The following is a 26,452-nucleotide window of genomic DNA, read 5'->3' as shown; positions in this document are numbered from 1 at the left end:
AGAGAAAAAAAATGTCTAAACTATGACAGGCCAAACAAAATTCATTCGAAATTCAAAACACAGCTCACATGTGTTAACTTTACTTGGTAAAGCTACAAAAATATAATGTTGAAATCATTCTTACCCACTAAACAGAAAGAGTAATTCCAGAAGAGGGCAACATAACAGTGGCCCAGAATTCTGGCCCCACTCGTGTGACTACTGGGCGAGCGATCCTCTCCGTCTTCTCATTTGTGACATAACGCAAGTACTTACCTTACAGGGTTGTTATGAAGATGAAATGAATCAATTTATCTAAAGCATTTCGAAGATGGCCTAGACCAGTGGTCGGCAAACTCATTAGTCAACAGAGCCAAATATCAACAGTACAATGATTGAATTTTCTTTTGAGAGCCAAATTTTTTAAACTTAAACTTCTTCTAACGCCACTTCTTCAAAACAGACTCGCCCAGGCCGTGGTATTTTGTGGAAGAGCCACACTCAAGGGGCCAAAGAGCCGCATGTGGCTCACGAGCCACAGTTTGCCAACCACTGGCCTAGACTAAATCCTTAACTAGTTGCCACAGGATACTTATTCAGTTCTGGAGATGGGCAGAGATGATGGTTGCACAACCATGTGAACGACCTTAATGCCACAGAACCAGACACTTAAACACGGTTCAAATGGTAAATTTTATGTTATATACATCACCCATTCGCTATGAAAACATTTTAAGTTCTCCTGAAAGAAAGTAAACTATAGGCTTCAACAGAAAACTCTATATAGGTTTAGGATTCCTATAAAAATCATCGTCATCAATTAAGGGATACTGGGTCCGTACTTTTCCAAATAAATTTCAAAATAATTTGTGGTTGCTGTGGTCAAGCTCTGATGTTCAGATTAACTTGAATTTCCAAACAAAACTTCACTTGTTGGAAGCTGGCAATATCACCCTTCTTACAATAACAAAATAAAATTAGTTCTCTAAACCTGAAGCAACTTGGAAACAGATCTATTAAAACCCTTTCTTTGAACACAAGCATTTGTAGTGTTCCTTCTACAACAGAACAGAAGGGCTTCCAATCCCTTAAAAGTGTAACCAATGACAAAAAGCAACAAAAATCTTTAAATGCCCGTTTTAAAATAAAACCTTGCAAAATAGCTCGAAACCACTTCTCTCGGATTACAAAATGAGCGTGTGGTGAAAAGGGCCGGAGAATACCAATTTACTCTACCCTATACGGACTGACAATGCTGGTTGCATAGCAACAAGATTCTGCAGTCTGAAACAGCACAGAACTCCTTTTCTTGCTTTGCCAGGCCACCCTTAACCCCATCAGGGCCGAAAAAGTATGCAAAAACACATTTGCATAGACTACTCCCAGCGTCAGAAGCCTAACTGATACAAATTCTAAAACTATAAAATCTCAAGCACCAATTCCAGCCTATGTACACAACTTGAATTATCCATTATGCCTTCCCTCTCAATGTTTCTTGATGTACTAGCAAAAAAAAAAAAAAAAAACCACTGCTATGCGATTTTTGGACACATTTCTTTCAGAAGCATCATCGGCAGGAGTGGTGTGGTTTTTTAACAATCCTACGTCATAGCATAACACATCTTTCCTTTCCTGGTTTCAAAAAGAAGTAATCAGATCCTTTCTAAAAATCAAGAACTATAATTTCCCAACAATTAAAAATTTCTCCCACTTAAAATTTATTTGAACTACTTTTATGGATTGCCTATCTAGGTAACTAGTAACATTTCACAAAACTTTTTTTTATATATAAATCTACTTCATTTAAAGAACAACAACAACAACAAAATACATTTGCAGTGATTCTTGCAATGCCTTTAAATACTTTTATTGTTTGAGGATTTCCTCCTTCCTTTTGAGAAAGTTAAACGGCGGCCAAGCCCCACCTAAGGAATAGATTAACTACAGAGAAAATCAATTTACAATAGTGGTTCTCAACCTTTTGGAAGACGAGAAGGCCCCTTTAAATTCATTCATTTCTACTTTTAACATACTTTTGTCTGAGAAAATGTGATTTAAATGCACTTCGAATTTACTAGCTTTTAAATTAATCTGTACATTACCATAACAGCAGCTCCATATCCTATGTAATAATTCTACATAATAAAGAGGTAATATGCAAATTGACCATCACTCCAACACACAAGATGGCTGCCCCCATGTGGTCAAAGATGGCCGCCACAAGATGGCCAGCAGGGGAGGGCAGTTAGGGGTGACCAGACTGGCAGAGGAGGGCAGTTGGGGGGGACCCAGGCCTGCAGGGGAGGGCAGTTGGGGGAAACCAGGCCTGCAGGGGAGGACAGTTGCGGGGGCCAGGCCTTCAGGGGAGGACAGTTGGGGGGGCCAGGCCTGCAGGGGAGGGCAGTTGGGGACGACCAGGCTGGCAGGGGAGGGCAGTTAAGGGCGACCAGGCCAGCAGGGGAGGGCAGTTAAGGGTGACCGGACTGGCAGAGGAGGGCAGTTAGAGGTGACCGGACTGGCAAAGGAGGGCAGTTGGGGGGGACCCAGGCCTGCAGGGGAGGGCAGTTGGGGGGACCAGGCTGGCAGGGGAGGGCAGTTAGGGGCAATCGGGCCAGCAGGGGAGTAGTTAGGCGTCGATCAGGCTGGCATGCGAGTGGTTAGGGGATGATCAGGCTGGCAGGCAGAAGCGGTTGGGAGCCAGCAGTCCTGGGTTGTGAGAGGGATGTCCGACTGCCCGTTTAGGCCCAATCCCTCAAGGGGTCCCAGATTGGAGAGGGTGCAGGCTGGGCTGAGGGACACACACCCCCCACCCCCCTGTGCATGAATTTCGTGCACCGGGCCTCTAGTACTTTAAGTATAATACATATGAAGGCTGGTATCTTTGGATTAAAGACAAAGCTTGGTGAACATCAGGGTTCAAGTACTCGCTAAACCAGTCCCACAGCTGACCCCCGAGCCCACACATTGGAGGTGAGTCCCCCCGCAACGTTCACATCATGTAAAGACATAGGGGGAGAGCACTTACAGGTATGCAAGTGAGACAATGCTGGGGTCAGGTCCAGGTTCCATCACTCACTAGCCTCGTATTCTCCAGCAGCAAGGGCATTAATGAGGAGGATACCTACCCTGCGGAGTAGCTGTAAGGGTTAGAAGAATAATGTGTAGAAGGATGCAGCACGTTAAGTTTCATGCATTCACCTGTCATTCCAAGCCTCATACAATCCAGCCCACATCTGCAGCATTCCCCATGAGTACTTCCCATTCCAACTCCGAGATGGGAGCTGAGGCAGGATTGGGTATCATCTTAGGAACGGAAAATGAAATCTGAGAAGTGGTCATTGCAAGGGGAAACCATCAGAGGCCACATAAAGTCGTCAGGGCAAGGTCTGTGGGAGGACACAGGACTTGATTTGAACCTCAGCTGTCTTTTGCCAACCGTGTGATTAGCCAAGTCGCGTAAGCGTTCTAAGCATCGCTTTCCCCCGCTGTAAGGATGGCGCCAACCTCACGGCTTGTTATAATTCATTACATGAAAATGACTCACGTGAAGCCGTTGGCAATTTGCCTGGCCTGTCTTTAAATGAGCAACAAGCAATCGCTACTATTTACCAAATTATCTACTTACTTGATTTACATAAATAGAGAATATTAAAAGTTGTCGTATGTAATGGCTAGCCCACTAGGTATGTACCCAGTGTGAGCAAAGGTTAGTTACACAGAGATTAGTCTCAGAGATACTGCAATCGATAGCCAGGCACATGTTGGATCTTCACGGGTTGGCCCTTCGGATCAGTGAGAAAAATTTACCAGCTCTTTGGAACACAATAGTTAATCATGAAAATATCTTCAAAAACAGCGTTAAGTACATTTCAAATACTTGCATAAAACGAACAATGAAATACAATTTTTTCAAAAGTTTTGGTGTTTTTTTTTTTTATTTCACTTGTATTAAAATTCACAAATTGATTTTTTTTTATCTTCAGGTAACTTAAAACTGAGCTTTTAATCAACTGATTTTTCAGGGTAGAACCTCTCTTCTGAAACACCGTTTGTCAACTGCGGCTGCGTTCCCAGGTTAACCAGCAGGTTCGTGTGGAGCGGATTTACTTGCTAAGTAAACAAACAGGTGTTAAGTCTTTTGTAATAAAAGCAGGAAATAGCACAAGTGCCACCATTTTTTTTTTCATTCAAACATAAAACATTTAAAAGTTTTAAGTACGCTGGCCATACATGTGGTAGTCACTATTAGGGGAAGGGGCTAAGGGTGAGCCACTAGCATCTAGGATTTAGAGGCCAAAGAGACTAAAACATCCTAAAAGGCATAGCACAACCCCCCAACACAGAATTATCTGGCCCCAAGTATCAACAGTGCCAAGGTTGAGAAACCCCGATATAGAGGTAGTCACTCATATCACAGGAAAAAATACACTACTGTAAATTCTCCTTCAAAAGAACTAGGAATATCCAGCTTCCTCAGCACCATTTGTTGAAAATATTATCCCCTACTGAATGAATGGTCTTGGAACCCTTGTCAAAAATCAAGTGACCAGCCCTAGCTGGGAGGGTCCCGGGTTCAATTCCAGTCAAGGGCACATGCCCGGGTTGCAGGCTCCATCCCCAGTAGGGGGCGTGCAGGAGGCAGCCGATCAGTGATTCTCTGTCATCATTGATGTTTCTATCTCTCTCTCCCTCTCTCTTCCTCTCTGAAATCAATACAAACATATCTTTTAAAAAAACATATCTAAAAAAAAAAAAAGTTCTTGCCCTGGCCAGTATGGCTCGTTGATTGGAGCATCACGCCATACACCAAAAGGTGGCAGGTTCGATTCCTGGTCAGGACACCTACCCAGGATGTGGGTTCCCTCCCTGGTCGAGGAGCGTGCAGGAGGCAATCAATTAATGTTTCTCACATCAATGTCTCTCTCTCTCTCCCTCCCTCTCTCTCTCCCCCTCAAAATCAGTAAAATTTAAGAGAAAGAAAATGTTCTTGTGTTTGCACACAAGTCAGTTACTGGCAGCTGAAAACATCCTATCACATAACAATCAGTTAATACTTGGAGAAGATGACAAAGATGAGATAACAGAGGTCAAAAGAAAAGAATCTGAGTATCTACCCCTGGGCTTTACTAACGAAGCCTGACCCTTTGGGCAAAAATGCCTTTCTATGGGATCATAGATGGCAAAGTCCATCGCACCAGGAAAGATAGAGTCTCATGCCATCTTGCAATTTTTTAAGAAAAAACAATTAAAAAAAAAAGCAACCAACACTTGACTCATTCTTCTGCCATTCTAAAAATGAACACATAGTTGCAACCATAACATGAACGTTTGCATCATTTTGTTTCGTTTTTGAAGATTAAACCATGTTTTCCCCCAAAAATAAAGCCTTTTCTCCTTACCCCTGCTATCTTTGAAATGTTGCTCCTATTCTAGGTCAATTCATTCTACACAGGCTTTGTTCTTGAAACTAATTATTCTAAGAAAATAAAGAGACTTTCTAGGATGAAATCGTAAAGAAAAATAAATTGTTGATGCTCATACATCAACATTTAGAAAATTCAAATATACAACACCTCAGTTCACAACAGTTAACCATCAGAGAGGCCCTGGAGCCTACTGGTTAAAAGCATGGGCCCAGCCGAAACCGGTTTGGCTCAGTGGATAGAGCGTCAGCCTGCGGACTGAAGGGTCCCGGGTTCAATTCCGGTCAAGGGCATGTACCTTGGTTGCGGGCACATCCCCAATGGAAGGTGTGCAGGAGGCAGCTGATCGATGTTTCTCTCTCATCGATGTTTCTAGCTCTCTATCCCTCTCCCTTCCTCTCTGTAAAAAAATCAGTAAAATATATTTAAAAAAAAAAAAAAAAAGCATGGGCCCAGGGCCCTACCTAGCCGGTTTGGCTCAGTGGATAGAGCGTCCGCCTACGGACTGAGGGTCCCAGGTTTGATTCCGGCCAAGGGCACATGCCGGGGGTTGAGGGTTCAGTCTCGAGTGGGGAGGCGTGCAGGAGGCAGCCGATCAATGATTCTTTCTCATCATAGATGTTTCTATCTCTCTCTCCCTTTCCCTTCCTCTAGAAATCCATAAAAAAATATTTTTTAAAAAAGCATGGGCTCAGGAACCGGACTGTTTACTAACTGGTAACCCTGGGGCAAGTCACTGACCCCTCTGTGACTCAGTTTCCTCACCTATAAGGTGGGGATACCAACAGCTCCCACTTTATAAGTTGTTAGGAGTTTTTAAATGGTTAATATGTGAAGCACTTCAGGCAGTAAGTATTCAGTAACTGTCACCTATTATAGTTCAAAATCTACGAAAACTGAGGAATATAAATGCCCATGTTGGAATTAAGTTAATTTACAAAGGAAGATCTTTTAAAATCACAAACACATACATTTTTAAGTAAAATTAACACACAGAAAAGTGAGAACAGATGAACTTACAGTAAAAATGAGTGAAAAACTTTAATTTCTGAAGTTCTGTAAGAACTTTTTAAAAAGTGCCCTGTCGAACCTAGAACTTTACTAAAGATGAAATTTAAAAAATCTGAATATATAGTGAGAATAATGGAAAACTCCATATTATAATAGGGTTAATTCTTTCTCCCCATGTTAATCTGTTACTTTAACGCAATTCTAATTAAAACTCCAACAGGTTGGGAGTGTAATTTCTTTTTTCTTTCATCTTTTTTGTTTTAACTGATAAAAAATGACTCTAAAACTAACCTAAAAGAATATACTAAATGAAACAGCAAATAAAGTTTTGAAAAAGAAGTTACCAACAGTCATTTCCCTTACAAGACGTTTAGAAAATTATAAAGTTAGAGTAATTAAGAGTGAGGTACTAGCATAGATCAGATAAACAAATGAGTCCAGTAACAGAACAAAGTGTGGGATTTCAGTATACAGTGAATGCTGCATTTCCAGCCAATGGAAAGGGCTGGATTACTGAACAAATGATGCTGACAAATGACCATTTGGCATTTAAATACTCACCTCCCATCTTATATTAAAACTAGAGGCCCGGTGCATGAAATTCGTGCAAAGGGGCTTGGCCCTCGCAGCCCTGGCTTTGTCTGGAAGGACGCCCGGAAGGTCGTTCAGCTGTCTGGTCTAATTAGCATATTATGCTTTTATTATTATAGATAAATGTCAAATGGCTTAAGTTTAAACATAAATGAAACCATAAAAGTAACACAAGAAAATGTAAGTGAACACGTATATAATTTTAGGTTGGCGAAAGCATGACAAAGACAGAGCTGTCAAGATAAAGACAGACAGATCTGATACGAAATTTTAAAACTTCTATACCAAAACAAACAACTCAAAAACAAGTGACAAATTTAGAAGGTGGTAGATTTTACATCATGCCCCCAATGAACCACACCTCTCGATACCTCCTTGTGCAGTCTCCTCCCCACGCTGACCATGTGACTTGCTTTAAAGGGACAGCGCGCAGACAGAGGTTTGATAAGAGTTTGTGCAGTAGGACATGATCTCATCATGGTAGGCTGCTATCACCACGTGACAGACAGACAGACAGACCACACGTACCCAACCAAGGAATAAAAAGTGGTGAGACCAGCAAAAGAACTTGCCCAACCAACTCCCAGATGTGTGAACGAGGCTTTGAGGTTGTTTGTGAGACCACAATAGATGACTGAGACAATAGATCTGCATTCACTTCTTCAACAGATTAAAAATCATTACAAAAAAAACTAACATGCCAGTGAGAAAACAGGCAACACACATGAACGGTGATTGACAGAAAAACAGCGATGGCCAATCACCGTGAAGCAACGCTCAACTCTACTCGTAATCAAAGAAATACCAGTTAAAACAGCAAGATAACACCTAGGGCTATCAGATTGGCAAAGACGAAAAAGGCTGATGATCATGCCCCGAGTTGGCCAGAATGTGGGGGGAATTGGCTCTCTCTCACCTCTTGCTGCTAATTTGGTAATGTGTATCAAAAACTGGTAAAATTCGCTTCGGTGTGTTCATTTCACTTATTATTCACTCAACTACTTATTATGGACTCACCGAGGCCCGTGCTGCGAAACTAGGAATTCAGCCCGGTCAGGCAGGACCTTAATCGTTTTGGTTTGATGATGAACTGGGGCTTTATTCGAAGAGCACCCCGATGCCATGAAGGCTTTAGCAAGGGAGTAACAGTATCTGATTTCCGCTTGAAGATCATTCCAGCTGACGCCTGGCAAATGGAGGACAAGAATGGAAAAGAGGAGACACTGTTCAGGTGAGAGGAACAGGGCCTGGACTTGAGGAGCAGCAGGGAGAGAGCGAGAAGCAAATGGAGGCTGTCCGGCCAGAATCTGCTGATAAGTACGAGAAAGGAAATCATAAATACTACTTGATTTTTCCTCCTAGGAATTGGTCCTTAAATATAAGTACACAAGAGGCCCCAATGCACGAAGATTCGTGCAAGAATGGGCCTTCCTTCCACTAGCTGCCAGCACCGCCTTCGTTCCGGCCCAGAGCCGCCTTTTCGCCTTCCCATGCTGCCCAGAGGCCCGGAGTGGCTGGGGCGGGGTGGAACACCTGTGTCCTGCCCCGCCCTCTCAGTGCCTGCGTATGCAAATTAACCCATCTTTGTTGGGTTAATTTGCATACTCACTCCTGACTGGCTGGTGGACGTCACGAAGGTACGGTCAATTTGCATCTTACTTTTATTTCGTGTAGATGTGCAGATGTAAAATATCCAATGTGTGCATGAAGACAGCTATCCAAAGATGTTCACAGCAGTGTTTTTTATCAGAAAAACAATGGGGGAAATCTCAAAGTCTATGGCTACAATATCCAAAGCATGGTGGAAATACTGTGCAGTTACTTATAATACTCTGCAGATCTGTATTTAGTGATAAGAATTAGAAGGAAAGGGGCCAGTGACAAAATAATATAGTAAAATTTCACCTTTACATAGTATGATCTCACTTTTATTGAAAACACACTCATACACACATACAAGCACATTTATGGCTGCATATATGCATTATAAACATGTAGAAAGCTACACATCAAAACATCAAAATTCTAAACAGTTTGATTTAAGATCTTTGTACTTTCCATACTTTCTAAAATCTATGCAAAACCTGTACTACAGGTAGAGCTTTATAGTGGAAGGAAAAAAGTAATAAAATAAAAAAGTAATAAAATAAAAAACAAACACTGATCAGACATTTGGACAACAATAACTGGTTTTCTTAAAATACTGCAAATACAACTATTAAAGAGACAACCAAGAAATAAACATAACTTCAAGTGTTAAGTGACAACCTGGAATTCATAAATCTTCAATTATTGAAAACTGAACAGTCACCACTGTGCTTGCCATTCTAGTCTCACAGGAGGTGAGAATTTGGGAATGGAGAGAAAGGGACTGCTCAGGATTGCAGAATAAAGCAGACTCTCAAAGGCAACCAATAGTTAATCATTCTTTAAAAACCTGCACAGAAAGATCCCGCCACTGCACCGCAAAACAAGCAATCTGGGCTCCGTGGCGATCTGACCTGAAGAGCCATTCATTTCATCTCCCTTGTGTTCTGGGCTTCTTTCTGAAGCCGCTTCCCTACCAGGTTGACACATAAAATGCAGATACCAACAAAGGCCGGAGGTTGGGGACCTGGGAAGCTAAGCCAGAGGTTGCCATTTTGACTTTATCTCATCAGATGTACGATTTGCCAGGACAGAGTGCGCACTGCACACGTGACTCGGTCCCTTTGCAGATGGCCTACTTCCTTCCCCATGGGCGACTTCCTTCCCCAGAGACAAAACCTTCTTGGTGTTTGAGATGACTGACTCTCACCACCCGGACTCAAGTTTTCTGAAGATTCTGCTCGATGTGCCTCGTGGATTTTTATCCGTGACTTGAGGCGTCTTTGACTCAGAACAGGGCTAACCACAGAGACGTCTGCCACCTTCACAGGAAGATGAGGTTCCCGTGAAGGCAACACGTCCAAGGTCTCCACTCCACGCCCCTCGGCCTGGCTCCCTCCACAGAAAACCCCAGTGCTTCTGCCTTCGGTCTCTCCTCTTTAGGAAACATGAAGATGTTCATTTAAAATATGAATCCAGCCCTAACCGGTTTGGCTCAGTGGATAGAGCGTCGGCCTGTGGACTGAAGGGTCCCAGGTTCGATTCCTGTCAAGGGCATGTACCTGGGTTGCATGCACATCCCCAGTGCGGGGTGTGCAGGAGGCAGCTGATCGATGTCTCTCTCTCATCGATGTTTCTAACTCTCTCTCCCTCTCCCTTCCTCTCTAAAAAATCAATAAAATATATTTTTAAATAAATAAATAAATAAATAAATAAATAAATAAATAAAATATGAATCCAACGTAAGAAAAACGTCAGAAACAATGCAAAGCATATGAGACCCTCTTCTGCTAGTCTACATTCTAGTTCGTAAGTGAAAATACTAGTAATAGTCCAAGGATAGGGGAGTGGGAGCTGAGATGTAATTCCCAGGCCATAAAACTCACTCTTTCAAAGCATAAAATTCAGTGGATTTTAGTCGATTCGCAAGGTTGGACAACCATCAGCCCTGTTAAATTCCAGAACATTTGCATCAACCCTAGAAAGAAACCCCATACGTATCCATAACATTCACTTCCCATTCCTCCTTCACTCTCCCCAGACCCTGGCAACCACTAACCCACTTTCTCTCTTCACAGATTTGCCTATTTGGGACATTTCCTATCAATGGACTCGTACAACATGGGGCCTTTTGTGTCTGACTTCCTCCACTTAGCATGCTTCCATTCATGTTGTGGCATGAATCAGTACTTGAGTCCTTTGATGGTCAAACAGTATTCCACTCGGAATGGACCACTATTTGATTCTCCATGGCTCAGTCAATAGACATTGGGGTCCTTTCCACTTTGGGGCTATTCTGAGTAATGCTGCCAGCACATCTGTGAACAAATGTTGGTGTGCACATGTATGTGCATTTCTCCTGGACCCATACCTAGGAGTGGGACTGCTGGGTCATGTAGTTAACTCTATGTTTACGTGTGTGTGTGTGTGTGAGTGTTTTAATATATTTTTATTGATTTCAAAGAGGAAGGGAGAGGGAAAGAGAGAAACATCAATGATGAGAGAGAATCATTGACTGGCTGCCTCCTGCATGCCCCACACTAGGGACAGAGCCCGCAACCCGGGCATCCGCCCTTGACCGGAATCAAACCTGGGACCCTTCCGTCCGCAGGCCGACACTTTATCCACTGAGCCAAACCAGCTAGAGCTATAGGTTTACATTTTTGAGCTGTTTCTAAAGCAGCTGTACCATTTCCAATGTTCATTACATTCTTAACATCAACTTAAGAGATGTCAGACTTTCATAGAAGTAGGGGATTCCTTCTTATCAAGCCCATTTTACGTGCCAAGCGTTATGCCAGGGTTTAATATAATTTCTGATTTAATTTTCCCAACAACTCCGTAATGCAAAAGTTATAACCATCTTTTTAGAGAAGAAATTCCAATCTCAAAAACCATAGCCTACTCGAAAATCAATTCGCTAGGAAATGTCAAAACAGGGTTCAAACGCAGGTTGCCTCCAGAGCCTGTACTCTTTCCCCTCCACCACGCAACCTCCACTACACCGAGCTCTCCGCGCACTGCTTCACCCCAACAGCATCCCCTGGGAAAGGGACATGCTAATTAAACTTACTGGGACCATTCTAAAACGGAAGCTTCCCCAGGTACAGCTCTTTCTAGAAAACACGTGAGAGCTCTCTCGTAAACCCGCCCCCTCGCTTATCTGTAAATCACGTAAGCGTTATCCAGATTAGCTTCTTCCATCCAAGCTGTCTGCACTGGACTGAAATGTGCTGGGTATCTTCTGCTATGGACTGAAAGGTGCCTCCCCCCTCCCCATTCATATGTTAAAGTCCTTTTCCCCCATATGACTTCATTTGGAGATAGAGCTTTTAGAAGCAGGTAATTAAGGTTAAATGAGGTCATAAGGGTGACCTTGTAAGAAGAGGAAGATCCCTCTCTCTCTCTCTCTCTCTCTCTCTCTCTAAGGAGGAAGCCTCTAAGACAGTCTGCAAGCCAGTCAAGAGAGCCCTACCTGCGCCCAATGATTCTGGCACTGTCACCTCAGACTTCCAACCCCCACACCTTTGAAAAGGTAAGTTTCTGTGGTGTAAGCCACCCAGTCTATCGTGTTTTGCTATGGCGCCCCAAGCTGACTCACACAGCTTCCTTCCTGAGGATCACACACCAATCAATTTAACAATCATAGCAGCTTTATTTATAATTGAAAAAAAAAAATAGGGGGAGGGGGGGAGAATTGGTATTTGAAGGGCTTGGTAAGATTCCAAACAAAGCAGGCATGACATGGAGTAGAAATAAGCTAAACCAACAGACACGCATAAAACTTACTGCACCAAAGTATTTGCAAGTCCCATGATTAAAAAGACCAAAAACACGGAGCGATGGCCCTTCTGTTCATTCCGGGTTTCATGAAGTCAAGGACACATGGAATCCCCCAAGGGGCTTTGGAGTTACACAAACCTGAGTGGGACTCTTTCTGGCCACTCCTGAGCTTTGTGATGGAGTCAGAAACAAACTCCCCATCTACTCCTTGTGGCCAGGGTGCTGTTGTGTGTGTCTGTCTGAACTAAGTCACTTTAACGTGTACTAAAGGCCAAACACTACCTTACACCCCGGAGTACAGTACACGGAAGAGCTGCAGGACATGGCAGGTGCTCCCGAAATGGTGGTTACTGTCTCGTCAGGGAACAGATTCTAAAAAAGAACATGCCCGTCAAAGTCAAAAATGTGCATGAGCACCCACTATATTTGCCAAATATTCTGCTGGGACCATGAATATAAAAATGCAGTCCCTACCCTCAGAGAGGGTACAAGGAAGAGGGACAGACCGATGCAGGGGATTATAAAACGATGTAATCAGCCGAAACCGGTTTGGCTCAGTGGATAGAGCGTCGGCCTGCGGACTGAAGGGTCCCGGGTTCGATTCCGGTCAAGGGCATGTACCTTGGTTGCGGGCACATCCCCAGTGGGGGGTGTGCAGGAGGCAGCTGATCGATGTTTCTCTCTCATCGATGTTTCTAACTCTCTATCCCTCTCCCTTCCTCTCTGTAAAAAATCAATAAAATACATTTAAAAAAAAAACTTTAAAAAAAAACCGATGTAATCAATGGGACACAGAGTGTACAGGAGCACTCGGCCACGGCTGGGAGGGAGGTAAACCAGGGGTGATTTCCCAGGTCTGACCAGGACTTCCTTTCTTGCTTTCCATTCCAGAACACTTCTTAAACCCTTCTTTGGGGAAGCACCCCGAGTGTGCACAGCCTCAGCTCAGATTCTCTCTCCTTAACTTTTCCTTCCTCTCCATGCCACCCGTCAATTTCAAAGCTGGGGGGGGGGGGGGGGGAGAGCAGCTTTAAGTTGGCAAGGGAAGAGTTTAAGTATCCTTTCTCTCCCCACAACCACATAAAAACGGAAATCACATTTTTCCAAATACTTCTTACACTCATGATAAATACTGGGTGTTCTACGAGTTATATAGAGTCACCTCAGACTTAAGCTGCGTATAGGATAAGTAACGCAAACCATCGGCCAGTTGTAAGTTCTTCCATACCAGCCACCTGGGGCCTGTCTGGGTGTTTTGCTAATTCCCAATAGACTAACGAGGTATCCGAAGCCTTGAATAATGAGTGACCTTCGGTCCATTTTCTCCACTAATCCACACTCGTTCAAGATGTCCTCACTTAATAAATACCTACGAGGCGAAACAATGCCTACATACAAGGCAATGAGAGGCTGCATTTTAATTCCTACTTGGCTCCTGTCCCTAAAATAAACCTCTGTGGGAAAGCCGCACATCCAACAGCTCCAAGAACAAATGAAGACCCACGGGAACACGGGCTCGACTGTGTGCATCCTTTCATGGCGAGCTCACTTGACACAGCTATCCTGCAAAATAATGGAATCATCTCCGTTTTTACCACTTTGCTCAAGCAACGAGGCAGCGTGTGCAACCCGGGTCTTCGGAGCCTGGCTCGTACCACTCTCTGAAGTGTTTCCGACACGCATCACCACCGTAAACGAAGGTAACAAAATCACAAGAAGAATTTCAAAGACCAAGAATACCCAAGGAAGGAAACGGTAATGGTTTATTTCCTCGACTATAAAATAAGAAGGCTGAGCGGGCCAGCGTGGCTCAGTGGTTGAGCGTCGCCCCAGGAACCAGGAGGTCAGGGTTCGATTCCTGGTCAGGGCACAAGCTCTGAGTTGTGGGCTCGATCCCCAGTAGGGGGCATGCTGGAGACAGCCGATCTATGATTCTCATCATTGATGTTTCTATCTCTCTCTCTCTCCCTCTCTGAAATCAGTAAATATATATTTTATTTTATTTTATATACATATATATAAAATAATAAAATGAAATAAAATAAAATAAGAAAGCTGGACTAGGTCACAGATAATTAAGTAAGTAGCATTCCAGGGAACACTCTCCAGGGCCCCTGGGACCCACGTCCCGTCAAACATTACTTCCTAATCATGGCACGCTTGCCCCCCAAGCCCAGAAATGCATCCACCAGTACATCTGCGCCAACAAGGCAGCCACTACCAACTGGGGTCAGGAAGCGAAATGCCACCTGCTGCCGTTCCTGAACTCCGTGAAGCCCAGAAAGATGACAAACTACCCGAAAGTTTTAGATAATTTAGCCTCAAACTAAGAAGGGTAACACAATTGTAGAACACAAGTATCCAAAGCACCTTCTCTTCTATTACCATTTGACTCTCACTAGGCAGTAAAGAATTACCCCGTTTTCACACAGTTTAAACGATGACTCAGTGAAATGATGTGATTAGCTCAAGGTCATGCAGCCAGGAAGTGGCCTGGATGCATCATCCTCACAACCCTACACCTTTTTACATGAGACCGTCACCGAGCAGGGAGTGGCGTCCTGGACTATTTAATATGGACCCAAGAACGTCCATCCACAATCACCTGAGCTCCTCTTAGCCACATGCAACTATGTTAGATCAAACAAGCTCCCTTTTCTATTTAAAAAAAAAACACACACAAAAAAAAAACACTTGAGTAACTAACCACTTAGTTTAAAAAAAAAAAAAAAGCACTTATTTAAAAGGCATACACCAAAAAGTGGGATGTTACACTAAAAATACCAGTTTGGAGGGTCTCAACCCCTTCACTATTTTGTCTACAAAATGCACTTTCTCATTCTTCAAATTCTCATCTATCTTTAGGCAAAGTATTAAGAAGTAACTCTAGATGCTGCTTTTAACATGTGTAGAATGCCTTTAAGACTGTTCCAGGAATGTAGAGTATTATTATTCACTTCCCTTCTGTACAGGGATTAATTATTACATTGCATCGCTATTCCTAAAATTAAAATCATCTAAGAGATCTTATCCCCAAATACTTAAACAGTAACATATTCATCATATCCTCTCTTCAGAATCCTAACCAGCTTAAGTGGCAATTCCTACCTAGGCATTCCTATTTCTGGGTGGCCTTTAAAACGTCAGAACTACTCCTTAATATAACTAAAATAGACCCGATTTAATAGTATAGCAGTTATGTCCTACGGCATCCTGGAGACCAAGCCAAATATTAATATAACCTGAAAAGCCCAGGGCTCCAAAATATCCCAAAGCTTTTGGCAACCAGCACAAGAACCCTTTAACCCCCAAATCAGACCAGCCTACTTGCACAGATAACCGAAGAAAATGTGTACGTACACGCGTCACACAAACCACCTACCGAATAGTCCAATGCCTTCCAAGGTGAAAAGCTGATCCTCTTCTGCCTGTAAATTATTCAGAATTAACCTGCAATGTTCTACCTACATTTATGCTACTGGAAAGCATCCGCTCGAACCTCCCTCTCTACCTTCAATCAGGCAAAGAGCAGAAAAAGTGCTTAAAAAGTAAGTACAAGTCCCTTTTTATTAGAAAAGGCAGTTTTTAGTGAAGACGTAATTTACCTGTGACAGATTGACAAGGGTACATGATAGAGATCATATACTTCACCGAATACTAAACTGTAACTTTTTTTTTTTTTGAATCAGAAAACTTTACAATCATTTTCTTTACAAATATCCCTGTTTCACTCAGTTTTACGTTGGCTCAGTGTTGAGATAAGTTTACCCAAAGTTTGGGGGAAAAAAACACAATGGCTTCTGATCTACAAGACTCTGAGAGCATTACATTTTTAAAGGGGAAATGAGCAATGTAAAGTAAGGCAGAACATTGCATATATTTTATTTTAGTTTCTGAGTTTTCAATGACATTAGTCATTGATTAAAAAAAAACAAAAAACTAATGGCTCAAGTTTTCCAAGCTGTATTTTACAAAGATTTTTTTTGTGTGTGTGTGTGTTGGTTTGTATGTCATCATCACATTTTAAAGTGATCCATGACGTTTGAAAATAACTCGTGTGGAATCCCGGAGGAGAAGGGGGTCGCTCAGAGTCACAGCATTTAACAATTTTTAAGGCCACGCAATAAAGACCTATAACTTGGAATCAGAGACAAACATTAATTCAAATTAACAGTAAACTGAAGTACACAGCTGTATCACACACAAAAAATGTATTTTAAAGACATGGGACAGTGTTCAACCGTGATAAAACACACACACACACACACACACACACACACAAACTAAAGTTAAAGGGGAAACTACTTAATTTGAGAAAGAATTCCAATGACATGACATTTTCTTGCCAGAGCAAAGGAACCGGTAGGGTTTATCATTCAAATTTCATTGCATTACATTATAAAGGTCTTTGGCAACTGTTGGCCATTAATCTTTAACACAAAGGAGATTCAAATCCAAATGAACGGTAAGACTATCTCTTCCAGGACACAGAAATGGAGTAATTTACTTGATCCACAATTGTTTCACCCAGAGGGAGGGCCTGTAGGATGATAACGCAGAACGGATCAGCCTCCGGTCTACCCAGTCCCATTTCTCACCAAGTCGTGCACCGATCCGAAAAGAAAAGGTTATGGACACACAAATGGCTGGGGGGAGTGGGGGGAACCTCCAATGAATGACACCCCACACCACGGTTTATTCCCTCGAACACAATTGGAAAAACAAAAAAAGAAAAATGTCACACCATGTTTCCTCGTAGCAATTAAACAGGTCGATTACGACGGTGCGTTCAGCCCTTGTCTTCGGGGATGAGCACGTTTAGCTTGTTGTATTGATTACAGAGGAGTGGAGGGGGGGGAGCAGCTGCTGCATTGCAACAAGGGCTGCCACAGAGGCCGGAGAGGAGAGGGGTTTTGCCAGCAAACCCCTCCCCGCCCCCATTCACACACCCCAAACAACTAACTTCTCCCGGTCTTTCACGGCCCGTCCCCCCCCGCCCCCCAAACCCCTTATAAACCTTATACCTTCTTCCCCTCCCCTCCCCTCCCCATCGGGAAATGTCCCCTCTCAGCCCTCCTTCCCCTGCCCCTCTCGGAGCACTTCATACCCGCAGAGATTTCAGGTCTCTCCAACTTTTCCTGCTTTTTAAATTAAACACCAGAGTCGTGTCCTAAGAGTGCACGGGGTTTTTACAGATTTGCGGGTAAATACCTGCTCCCGAGCCGCGCGCCCCGCTCCCAGGACCCCTCCCTAGCGCCCAGGTGGGGCCGGCCGGGGCGGGGGCGGGGAGCCGGGCGCAAATTGAATTTCGGCAGGGAAACCCTGGGCGCCAGGGGGGCACCGAGGGGGAAGGGGAGACCGCCGCACAGACACCCTCCCGTCCGTCCGTCTCCCCTCACCCCTCCCCATGAGGGGCTGGGGAGGGTTACGAGGGAGAAAGAGAAATGAGAAGGGACAAAAGGAGGAGGGAGCGCAGCCCGGAGAGCCGGGAGCCGCGCCGGGGAGGGAAGGGAAGGCGGGTCCGAGGACGGCGGTCGCGGCTCCGCGGCACAATGGCCCGCCCGCCCCCCGCGCCCCGCGCCCCGCGCCCCGCGCCCCTCACCTCATGGTGCCGCGCCCGGGCTTCCCCAGCAGCCGGGAGACGCGGGAGGCGCCGAGCCCGGGGTCCGGCCTCCAGGGGCGGGACGCAGCGGAGAGACGGAGACGAGTGGCGGCGGCTTCCTGGGGCGGCCGCGGGGCTACACCATCTCCGCGCACAAAGCGCGGCGCCGGCCGGAGCGCGAGGGAGGCGAGGGCGAGGGACGCGGCGAGGGGGCGGAGAGGCCGAGCGCCCCGCGGTCCCGCAGCGCCCTCCTCCTCCTCCTGCCTCCGCCTCCGGGAGCTTCCTCGGCCGCCCTCGCAGGGGTGCCCGCCGGGGCCGCCGCTCCCCAGGCCCGCGCCCGCCGCCCAGGCCGTGAGCAACCGGCAGCTGCGGCAGCCGCGGGGGGAGAGTCGGGATCGCCGTCGCCGGGAGCCCGGGGAGGCGGGGCGCGCGGAGGAGCACGCAGGCGCCGCCCTCCCCCTCCTTCCCGGGGCGAGGGGGCGGCGCGGGGGGCGGGGAGGGGGGCCGGGCGCTCCCCACCAGCCGGCGGCCGGGGCCCCCGCGGACTGCGGAGGGCGGGAGGGGCGAGAGCGGGCTCGGCAACGTCGGGTGGTCTGGCTCTTTGTTGCTTCCCCACCCCGCCTCCTCCAGCCCCCCGGGATTGGGCCGTCCCCCCTCCCTCCGCCGAGGGTTCCTCGCCCGGGGTTGTCCTTGGCCATGGGCCCCCTCCCCGCCGCCTCGCGCTCCCCTGAAGCTACGGGAGCTCCCGGCCTCCCCCTGTGGCCGGGGCGCCAGGACCCCGGGCGCGGGACCTCTGGGCACCCGCGTGGGGAGCCGGGAGGCGGCGAGCGGGATGCGTGACTGGGCACCCGGCCGGGGACTCCGGGTCTGGGGCGGCCGGGGCCCTCGCGCGGGGCTGGTCCTCAGCTCGCCCTGGTGCTAGCTCCGGGCCGGGGCACCCGGGCAGCCCCGCCGCGCCGCGGTTCCCAGCCATTCCTCCGGGGTGGGGAGGGGGTGCACATGGAAACTGGGGTCGTCATTGTTCGCTCCGCTCCCGTTCCTGCCGAGGAATCCCTGCGTGCTCGCCGCTGCAGCGAGCCGAGAGGCACCCTATGTATAGCGATGACTTCATCCCGAACCGACGCGGGCAGCTCGCGGGGAAGCGCGGGGCGGGAGGCGCGCGGCGCGCGGGGTGGGGGAGACGCAGCGAAACCCCCTTCCCTCGTCATGAGCGAAAAGGGAATTCCTGCCGGGGGCGGGGAGGGAGGTGAACCTACGACAGTGTTAAATTCTCCGCCATTCACATTCTGTCTTGAAATCACCTCCTTTAAAAGGTATAAAAAGATGGCAAATGCTGGCGAAGCCAATTCATCTCAGGTCCAACGGGGAGGGGGAGGGGGGTCGTCTAGGAAGCCAGAAGGCACAGTTGTGGGAGGTTTTCAATACCCAAAAGCAAATCCAATAATCAAATACAAATGTACACTGGACGGACGGACTGCAGGCCTCTCCCGTGATCCTGAGAAAGAAAGGGACTGCGTTTTCTATTAAAAAAAAAAAAAAAATGACGAGGATGGAAGAGGTCTGTTGCTGGGTTCCTATTCCTGGAGGATCTCATCCAAAATGGAGGAGCTACCAGGACTCCAGGAGATCTATGCAGAAGTTTCGGTGCTTTATTTTAAGATGGAGGTACAGTTCAAATTATAGTTATGACAGATGAGATCATGTATACTTCCAAAAGGAAAATGAGCAAGTTACAGAGTCATCCTTGGTCAATGCCTGACTTGTCTATAATAGAACGGTGTGGCCCAGTTTTAACTATAAAAAGCTTTTCCCGGTTTCAGACTCCATGGTGAGTTATTTTCTTTCTGGAACCCGCAGCGTCCAACCAACAGCCCCACAGAAGCCGTGACCTGGAGCCAAGAGACAGAACCAGGGTGGCCTCTGCTTAAACAGGGTGTACTTAAAGAACGCTAATTTCCACCCACCTAGCTAATTACCGCTCACCATCACCAAGGCTTCTATCCCAGGAAGCTCCAAGCTCTGGGGAGAAAACACCCTGGCCAAGCACATGCCCTTGTTGCCATATTACAAGTAGAGACAGGGAAATAAGAATCCAGAACTGGGTGGGTTAGTGCAAGGCATGATGAAAAAATCATCTGTAATAATAAAAGTGGAATATGCTAATTAGCCTGGGCAGGGAAGCCTGGGGCCCCGGGTGCTAGAGGGAAGCGGGTGCTAGCAGCCCGGGGAAGGAAGGCCTACTCTTGCATGGATTTCATGCGTCGGGCCTCCAGTAACTAGTTTAAGGTTCATTGTCTTCGCGTGAACGCTATAATTAAAACACATGCACCTCAAATCTTCCTCTCCACATGAACCAAAGAACATTTGCTGCGGAGGCTTTTTCTTTCTTGGAAAAGTAATAATAAGACATATGGAACCATCTTGGGAAAGTATTCGGAAGACATAGCCGTCCACAAAGAATTCTCACCAATTTGCCTTCGTCCATTCATAGCAATACAGTGAATCCGGCAAAGCTTATGTTTCAGGGAAAAGTCTAACCAGGGGCCAGAAGGGGTGGAGATGTTGCTGTAATGACTCCCAACGACCTCCTGCCAGAGGCGAGAGGCAAGGATAAAAATTCCTAACAGATGACTCCATAACCTACTTCTCATTTGTGCAAGTTAATCCATCCTGCGCTAAATAAGTGATATATCACATCATCTTTATCCTCACAGCACATGTTCCAGCGGTACGGGACCCAATGAAGCAATCCACGTGGAAAATGCTGTTCTTCTTTTCTCTGTTTATTAAAAAACGTACCAGCCAAGAATTTTGGCTGCCGACAGCCATTTCCATCCTTCTGGATGGCCGCCCGCCAGCTCGCAAGTTGGTCATACCATTGCCCTTGGCTTGAGATATTGCCATGGGTGGCCTGACCTCCGGCGTGCCTTCTGTGGAAGGGCAATGTGTTGTGCCTGTGACAAAACGTTACTGCTTCTTGTTCATATTTGGTTTAACAGTCGAGGCGGTCAAGAGGGACGCTTGAGCGAAGAAATCACAGACTTATTCTGGTCACAAAGGAAACGTTGTGGAATGTGTGACCCATATAGAAGAGAAGAACTTTAGAGATGGAAGGAATCTGAAGTCCAGCCCACTCACTGTTCCGGAAAGGAAAGTGAGGCTCAGGGAGGTTAAGTAAATGTCCCGCAGTCCCTCTGTGGTAGAACTGAAGCTTGAACCAGAATTTCCAATTACTGGTCCGTTGCTCTTTCTACCACCTCATACCTCCTTCCTATGGCATACGGGAGAGTGGATTGAGGCAGTAAAAAATGGAAGCGGCCCTAACCGGTTTGGCTTAGTGGATAGAGTGTCGGCCTGCGGACTGAAGGGTCCCGGGTTCGATTCCGGTCAAGGGCATGTACCTTGGTTGCGGGCACATCCCCAGTAGGGGGTGTGGAGGAGGCAGCTGATCGATGTCTCTCTCTCATCGATGTTTCTAACTCTCTATCCCTCTCCCTTCCTCTCTGTAAAAAAACAAGAAAATATATATTTTTTTAAAAATTGAAGCGGATTCTCTTCTCATAAACCCTGTTTCACAATGAGCTGAGATTGTGTTGGCTTGGTGAAAATCATTTGAATTTTCCTCTCAGTAGAGTTGCCCACTTTGAAGCCCTCCTGTAGGCACCCGGCTATTTGAAAGGGGGAGGAATGAGTAAATGAGTGAATGAATGACTGCTCTAATCTAAGATGAAGAGGAAACTATTCGTTAAAAGAAATAGACTTTCACCCAGGTCAGCGTGGCTCAGTGGCTGAACATCGACCTATGAACCAGGAGGTCACAGTTTGATTCCCGGTCAGGGCACATGCCTGGGTTGTGGGCTCGATCCCCAGTGTGGGATGTGCAGGAGGCTGCCGATCAACAGTTCTCTCTCATCATTGATGTTTCTATCTCTCTCTCCCTCTCCCTTCCTCTCTGAAATCAATTTTTAAAAATACATTAAAAAAAATAGACTCTCTTTTTTTTTTTTTAAATATATTTTATTGATTTTTTACAGAGAGGAAGGGAGAGGGATATAGAGTCAGAAACATCGATGAGAGAGACATCGATCAGCTGCCTCCTGCACACCTCCTACTGGAGATGTGCCCGCAACCAAGGTACATGCCCTTGGCCAGAATCGAACCCGGGACCCTTGAGTCCGCAGGCCGACGCTCTATCCACTGAGCCAAACCGGTCAGGGCAAGAGACTCTCTTCTTAACACTTAAGTATATGGACCTCAATTTTCCCCCTTAGAACAACACCCAACTCAACATCCCCGTAGGAGGACTGCGCCATGGCCTAGGTATACACAACCATTGCAAGTGGGTCTACACGTCTTCTGGCAGCGTGCACCCCGGCGTCAGATGAAACAAAACATGCTTGTGTGGAAGAGGGCTTTGCTTCAGGAGTGCTGTCACTGTGGTTCTGAGGGTTCGCTCAGAACATGCCTTGTTTAAATTCGTCTGATAGCATCAGTGTTGGCTTGGCCTCCATTTATGGGCATGAGGAGGATGTATGACTAATGGTACTCAGCAGTCAGAAAATCATTGCAAAGGATCGTAGATGTAGACACAGTCTCGCATCACCCCGGAAAAGGGTTTCCCCTTGAAAAAGTAGGAGTTGCCTAAGGCTGCAGGAGGCCGAGAGAGCAGAGTTTGGGGTGAATGTGACTGTACGTGTCCTACGTATATGTAACAGTATTCTGTTTTCTTGGTTGGCCATGAGCATCATTTTGTTTGTCTCTCAAGAATGGGGGGGAAAAATAATGCAAACATGATATTCCAGTAGGGTTCACGATATTTTTTTTAAATATATTTTATTGATTTTTTACAGAGAGGAAGGGAGAGGGATAGAGAGTTAGAAACATCGATGAGAGAGAAACATCGATCAGCCGCCTCCTGCACACCCCCCACTGGGGATGTGCCCGCAACCAAGGTACATGCCCTTGACCGGAATCGAACCTGGGACCCTTGAGTCCACAGGCTGACGCTCTATCCACTGAGCCAAACCGGTTTCGGCTTCACGATATTTTTATTCTTCATCGCCCAGCATTAGCTGCCCGTTTACCATCTCGGTTCTAGAATACTATCAGGAGACAGAGACAATAGCGGAGACGATTGCTTCTCTGCCATTTGCATTTTTCTTTCATTTGTCATTTTTCTCCCTTCCAAATTAGGAGTTATCCAGTTAATTTCATTTCCTCTTCCCCAGAGTCCCTTTTCCTCGAGCTCCACTGCTTCAATATTGCAGTGGAAGATGCCTAAAGCCTGCACGGTATTGGAGTAACATGAATTGACAGGGGCGGCAGTCTCTAAAATGCAATGCACTGTTTCCATCAGATTCAGCGAGGGCTGCCAGATAAAGTCCATGAAGAATATGGCAGGTGGGCTTCGTTTCGAGAGCACAATCTAATCATGCTGCTTTCGAAATTAGATGGAAAAGAAGAATTGCCATAATCTGATTCTGAACTCTTGTCTCTTATAAAATCTAGCTGGTACCCTGGGAACAAAATTGGTGGTAGCCCTCTCTCTTGCACTGAATTGATTTACTTGTCCCATTTCCTGAGAACACCAGTCAGTTACCTTATGGACATTAGGAGCAGGTGACAGCTGACCTTGGAGTATTTCCTCAAGGGAGATCAGGAGAAAAGTTAATTTTTAGTTAAAGGTAATTTTCTTCACCCAGCCTGTGTGGCTCAGTGGTTGAGTGTCGACCTATGAACCAGAAGGTCATGGTTCAATTCCTGGTCAGGTCATAGGCCCTGGTTGCGGGCTTGATCCCTAGTGTAGGGTTGGCAGGAGGCAGCCAAACAATGATTCTCTTTCATCATTGATGTTTCTCTCTCTCTCTCTCTCTCTCTCTCTCTCTCTCTCTCTCTCTCTCTCCCCCCCTTCCCCTTTGAAATCAATAAAAATCTTTTAAAAGGTAATTTTTTCTAGGTAATCACAGTAGAGAAGAAAGACTTATCAGTAGGATGTATCCTGAACAAGGTGTCTAAAATGAATTCATACTGCTCAGCACTGTACCTTTTGTAGCTTTTACCCCCACCTTTCAGGTAAATTTCAAAGCTCATTAAAAATCCCAATTATCTTCCTCTTTGAAACTCTTGCTAAGCATGGTGACATGACCAACTTCTCGTTTGAAAAAGTACCTTTGAATCTTCACTTCCTGGGTTTCATGTCAAAATTCAATCTCTAGTCAAGTCTTAGTCAAGTTGAAGGGAAAGTAGCAGGTACCAGAAAAAAAGAATCTCCTGTGTCACTGATCACAATCCTTTCATTCAGCCTCCACACACTGTAATAACCTTGACGCATTTGTCATTCACACCAATTTATGGTGAAGTAAAAATGATGATATTGAGTGGCTAAATACTCTAATTAGTCGTAAATGAATTGGAATGAAAATCAAAAGTTAAGGCAATTAAGGGCAGAATTTAGTCTCATTCCCAACTTCTCTCGGTACAGTACTCATACCTCCTTTGGTGGAAATGAACACACACAGGCTTGGCATTTGAGAAAAGTAGTGTCCCTAAGTTACAGAGATGTAAGAGATGAATGTAGCTGACCAGCTAGCCAATAATGACATCGCTAACCTGACATTAACACCGTTAATCCTCACGGCGTCCCTAGAAGTGGGTACCACCACGGACACCCTTGCTGTACATGGAGCTCATGAAGGTGAGGCACAGAAAGGTTAAGATACTTGCTCAAAGCCACACAGCCAGTAAACAAGAAAGGCAGCAAGACCAGTTCCACAAGTCACACTCAACCTCGGCACCGGGCGGCCTCTTTTATTTCACTTCGCTTCCTCCCATTGAAAAAGAAAAAGCAAAGCGCTGGCCGATGTGGCTCAGTTAGCTGGAACATCACCAAAATGGCAGTGGGGCCCATTCCCAGTCAGGGCGGTTCAGGGAGGTTGATCTCTCTCTCTCTCTCTCTCTCTCTCTCTACCTCTCTCCCTCCTTCTTTCCCTCCCTCCCTCCCTCTCTCTAAAACCAATTTTTAAAAAGAAAGAAAGAAAGAGAAGAAGAAAAAGAAAAAAAGACTCAAGGTCCACTTGGGAAATGGACTAGCATAGTTAGAAACAAAATAAACAGAAAGCTCTCAAGTCACTTAACCCCAGATTCTGCCACAGGTGGCCACAGGAGAGCTGTATAAATAAACCCCTCCCTCAGGCAGAGATGCGTATCTCCAGTGTGTTTTTAACAGGTGTTCTAGAGAAGTGTTACATTCCTTTCCTAACATTCTAGTTAGTATCAGAGAGACTAGACAGAGAATGTCCTACCCCCCAGGTGACTCCATTGTGATCTTGAGCTTTGGTTGTTTGCAAAACCATTGAGCATAAAAGTCTTAGTCTAGGGCAGTGGTCGGCAAACTCATTAGTCCACAGAGCGGCAAACGGCAGGTGGCTCGCGAGCCGCAGTGTGCCGACCACTGGTCTAGGGCCCTGGCCAGGCTGTTCGGTTTGGTAGGGCATTGACCTCCTACACTAGGATTGCTGGTTCGATCTCCTGTTAGGGCACATATAGGACTCAACCAATGAAAGCATAAGTAAGTGGAACAACAAGTCGATGTTTCTCTCTCTCTCTCTCTCTCTCTCATTCTCCCCCTCCCTCCCTCTCTCTCTAAAATCAATAAATAGATTTTTTAAAATATTTTTAATTAAGTCTTAGTCTAGGATGAAACTTACCAAAGTCTTTAGAAAAGAGTCATCTATTTTTTGATTTATGGTATCGTGAAAGATTATTTTAGGATTTAAGTACTTGTTGAAATTTTTCTCACCCATGCATATAATATTTCAGGGAAAGGCCTGAATAAAACCATCTTATCTTAGCTTCTCATTCAGACTTTCTTGTATAACTCAGGTGGCATTTTGTATCTGTCAAGTATCTGCTCATTAATTTCTCTTTAACTACTTCCTGTTTTGTGTGTCTGTCTTTTATAATGTTGCCTGCACTCAGTGTCTCTCACTGGGGAATGACATTTCCTTTCAAAACTTCAGTCTGGTCTTTTCCTTCTTATTCTTTCTCTTCTCTCCTGTTACTAATAAGATGGTGATACTGATTTGCTTTATTTGAGTTATTTATATCTTCAGGCCTCTGTTGAATATCAAGTCGGGTTTGGCATTCTTTTCCTATTTGAACGATGCCCAAATTAAGTTAAGGAACAATTTGTAAGAAAGCTGCTCTGTGGTTCTTCATATTCTTTTGGTATCCCCAGCCCTGGACAGTCTGTTTAATGTTGAGAGTTGATGGAACTAGCTAAGTTCATAGTTTATGTCAAGGTTGACTCAGTAGGTGCGTTCCAGAATAACTCTTTTCTAAGGCTGGATGGTGGAGGCCAGTAAGGAAGGGAGAATTAAAGCCGTCTCGGTGGTAAGCATAAATGCATAAAAGTTATTGACAAGGGGCAATTTGATCTCTTGGTTAACTCTCGCTCACTTGGCAGCAATCCACAGAA

The 26,452-nt window shown here is 45.6% G+C and overlaps 1 protein-coding gene across 7 annotated transcripts in view; it reads right to left on the bottom strand.

Moving 5' to 3' along the window:
* Nucleotides 1-18,547, bottom strand: part of ENAH (ENAH actin regulator) — a 108,101-nt gene extending 89,554 nt beyond the window's left edge. For 2 of the 7 annotated variants that reach the window (XM_080650980.1, XM_080650985.1), the window contains exons 1-2: nt 17,977-18,141; nt 3,005-3,116 (exon numbers count right to left, since the gene is read on the bottom strand). In XM_080650980.1, the coding sequence (XP_080507106.1) occupies nt 3,005-3,048 (44 nt within the window). In that variant the 5' untranslated portion in view covers nt 3,049-3,116; nt 17,977-18,141. Of the gene's footprint in view, nt 1-3,004; nt 3,117-17,481; nt 17,601-17,976 lie in introns of those variants that run through there. The other 5 variants (XM_080650979.1, XM_080650984.1, XM_080650981.1 and 2 more) reach the window with 4 other exon arrangements.
* Nucleotides 18,548-26,452: the final 7,905 nt, after the last annotated feature.

This window comes from Plecotus auritus (assembly GCF_963455305.1).
Source record: "Plecotus auritus genome assembly, chromosome: 14".
Classification (NCBI taxonomy): domain Eukaryota; kingdom Metazoa; phylum Chordata; class Mammalia; order Chiroptera; family Vespertilionidae; genus Plecotus; species Plecotus auritus.
Note: the sequence above shows the minus strand (reverse complement) of the source record. Positions and strands in the feature narration are given on the sequence as shown.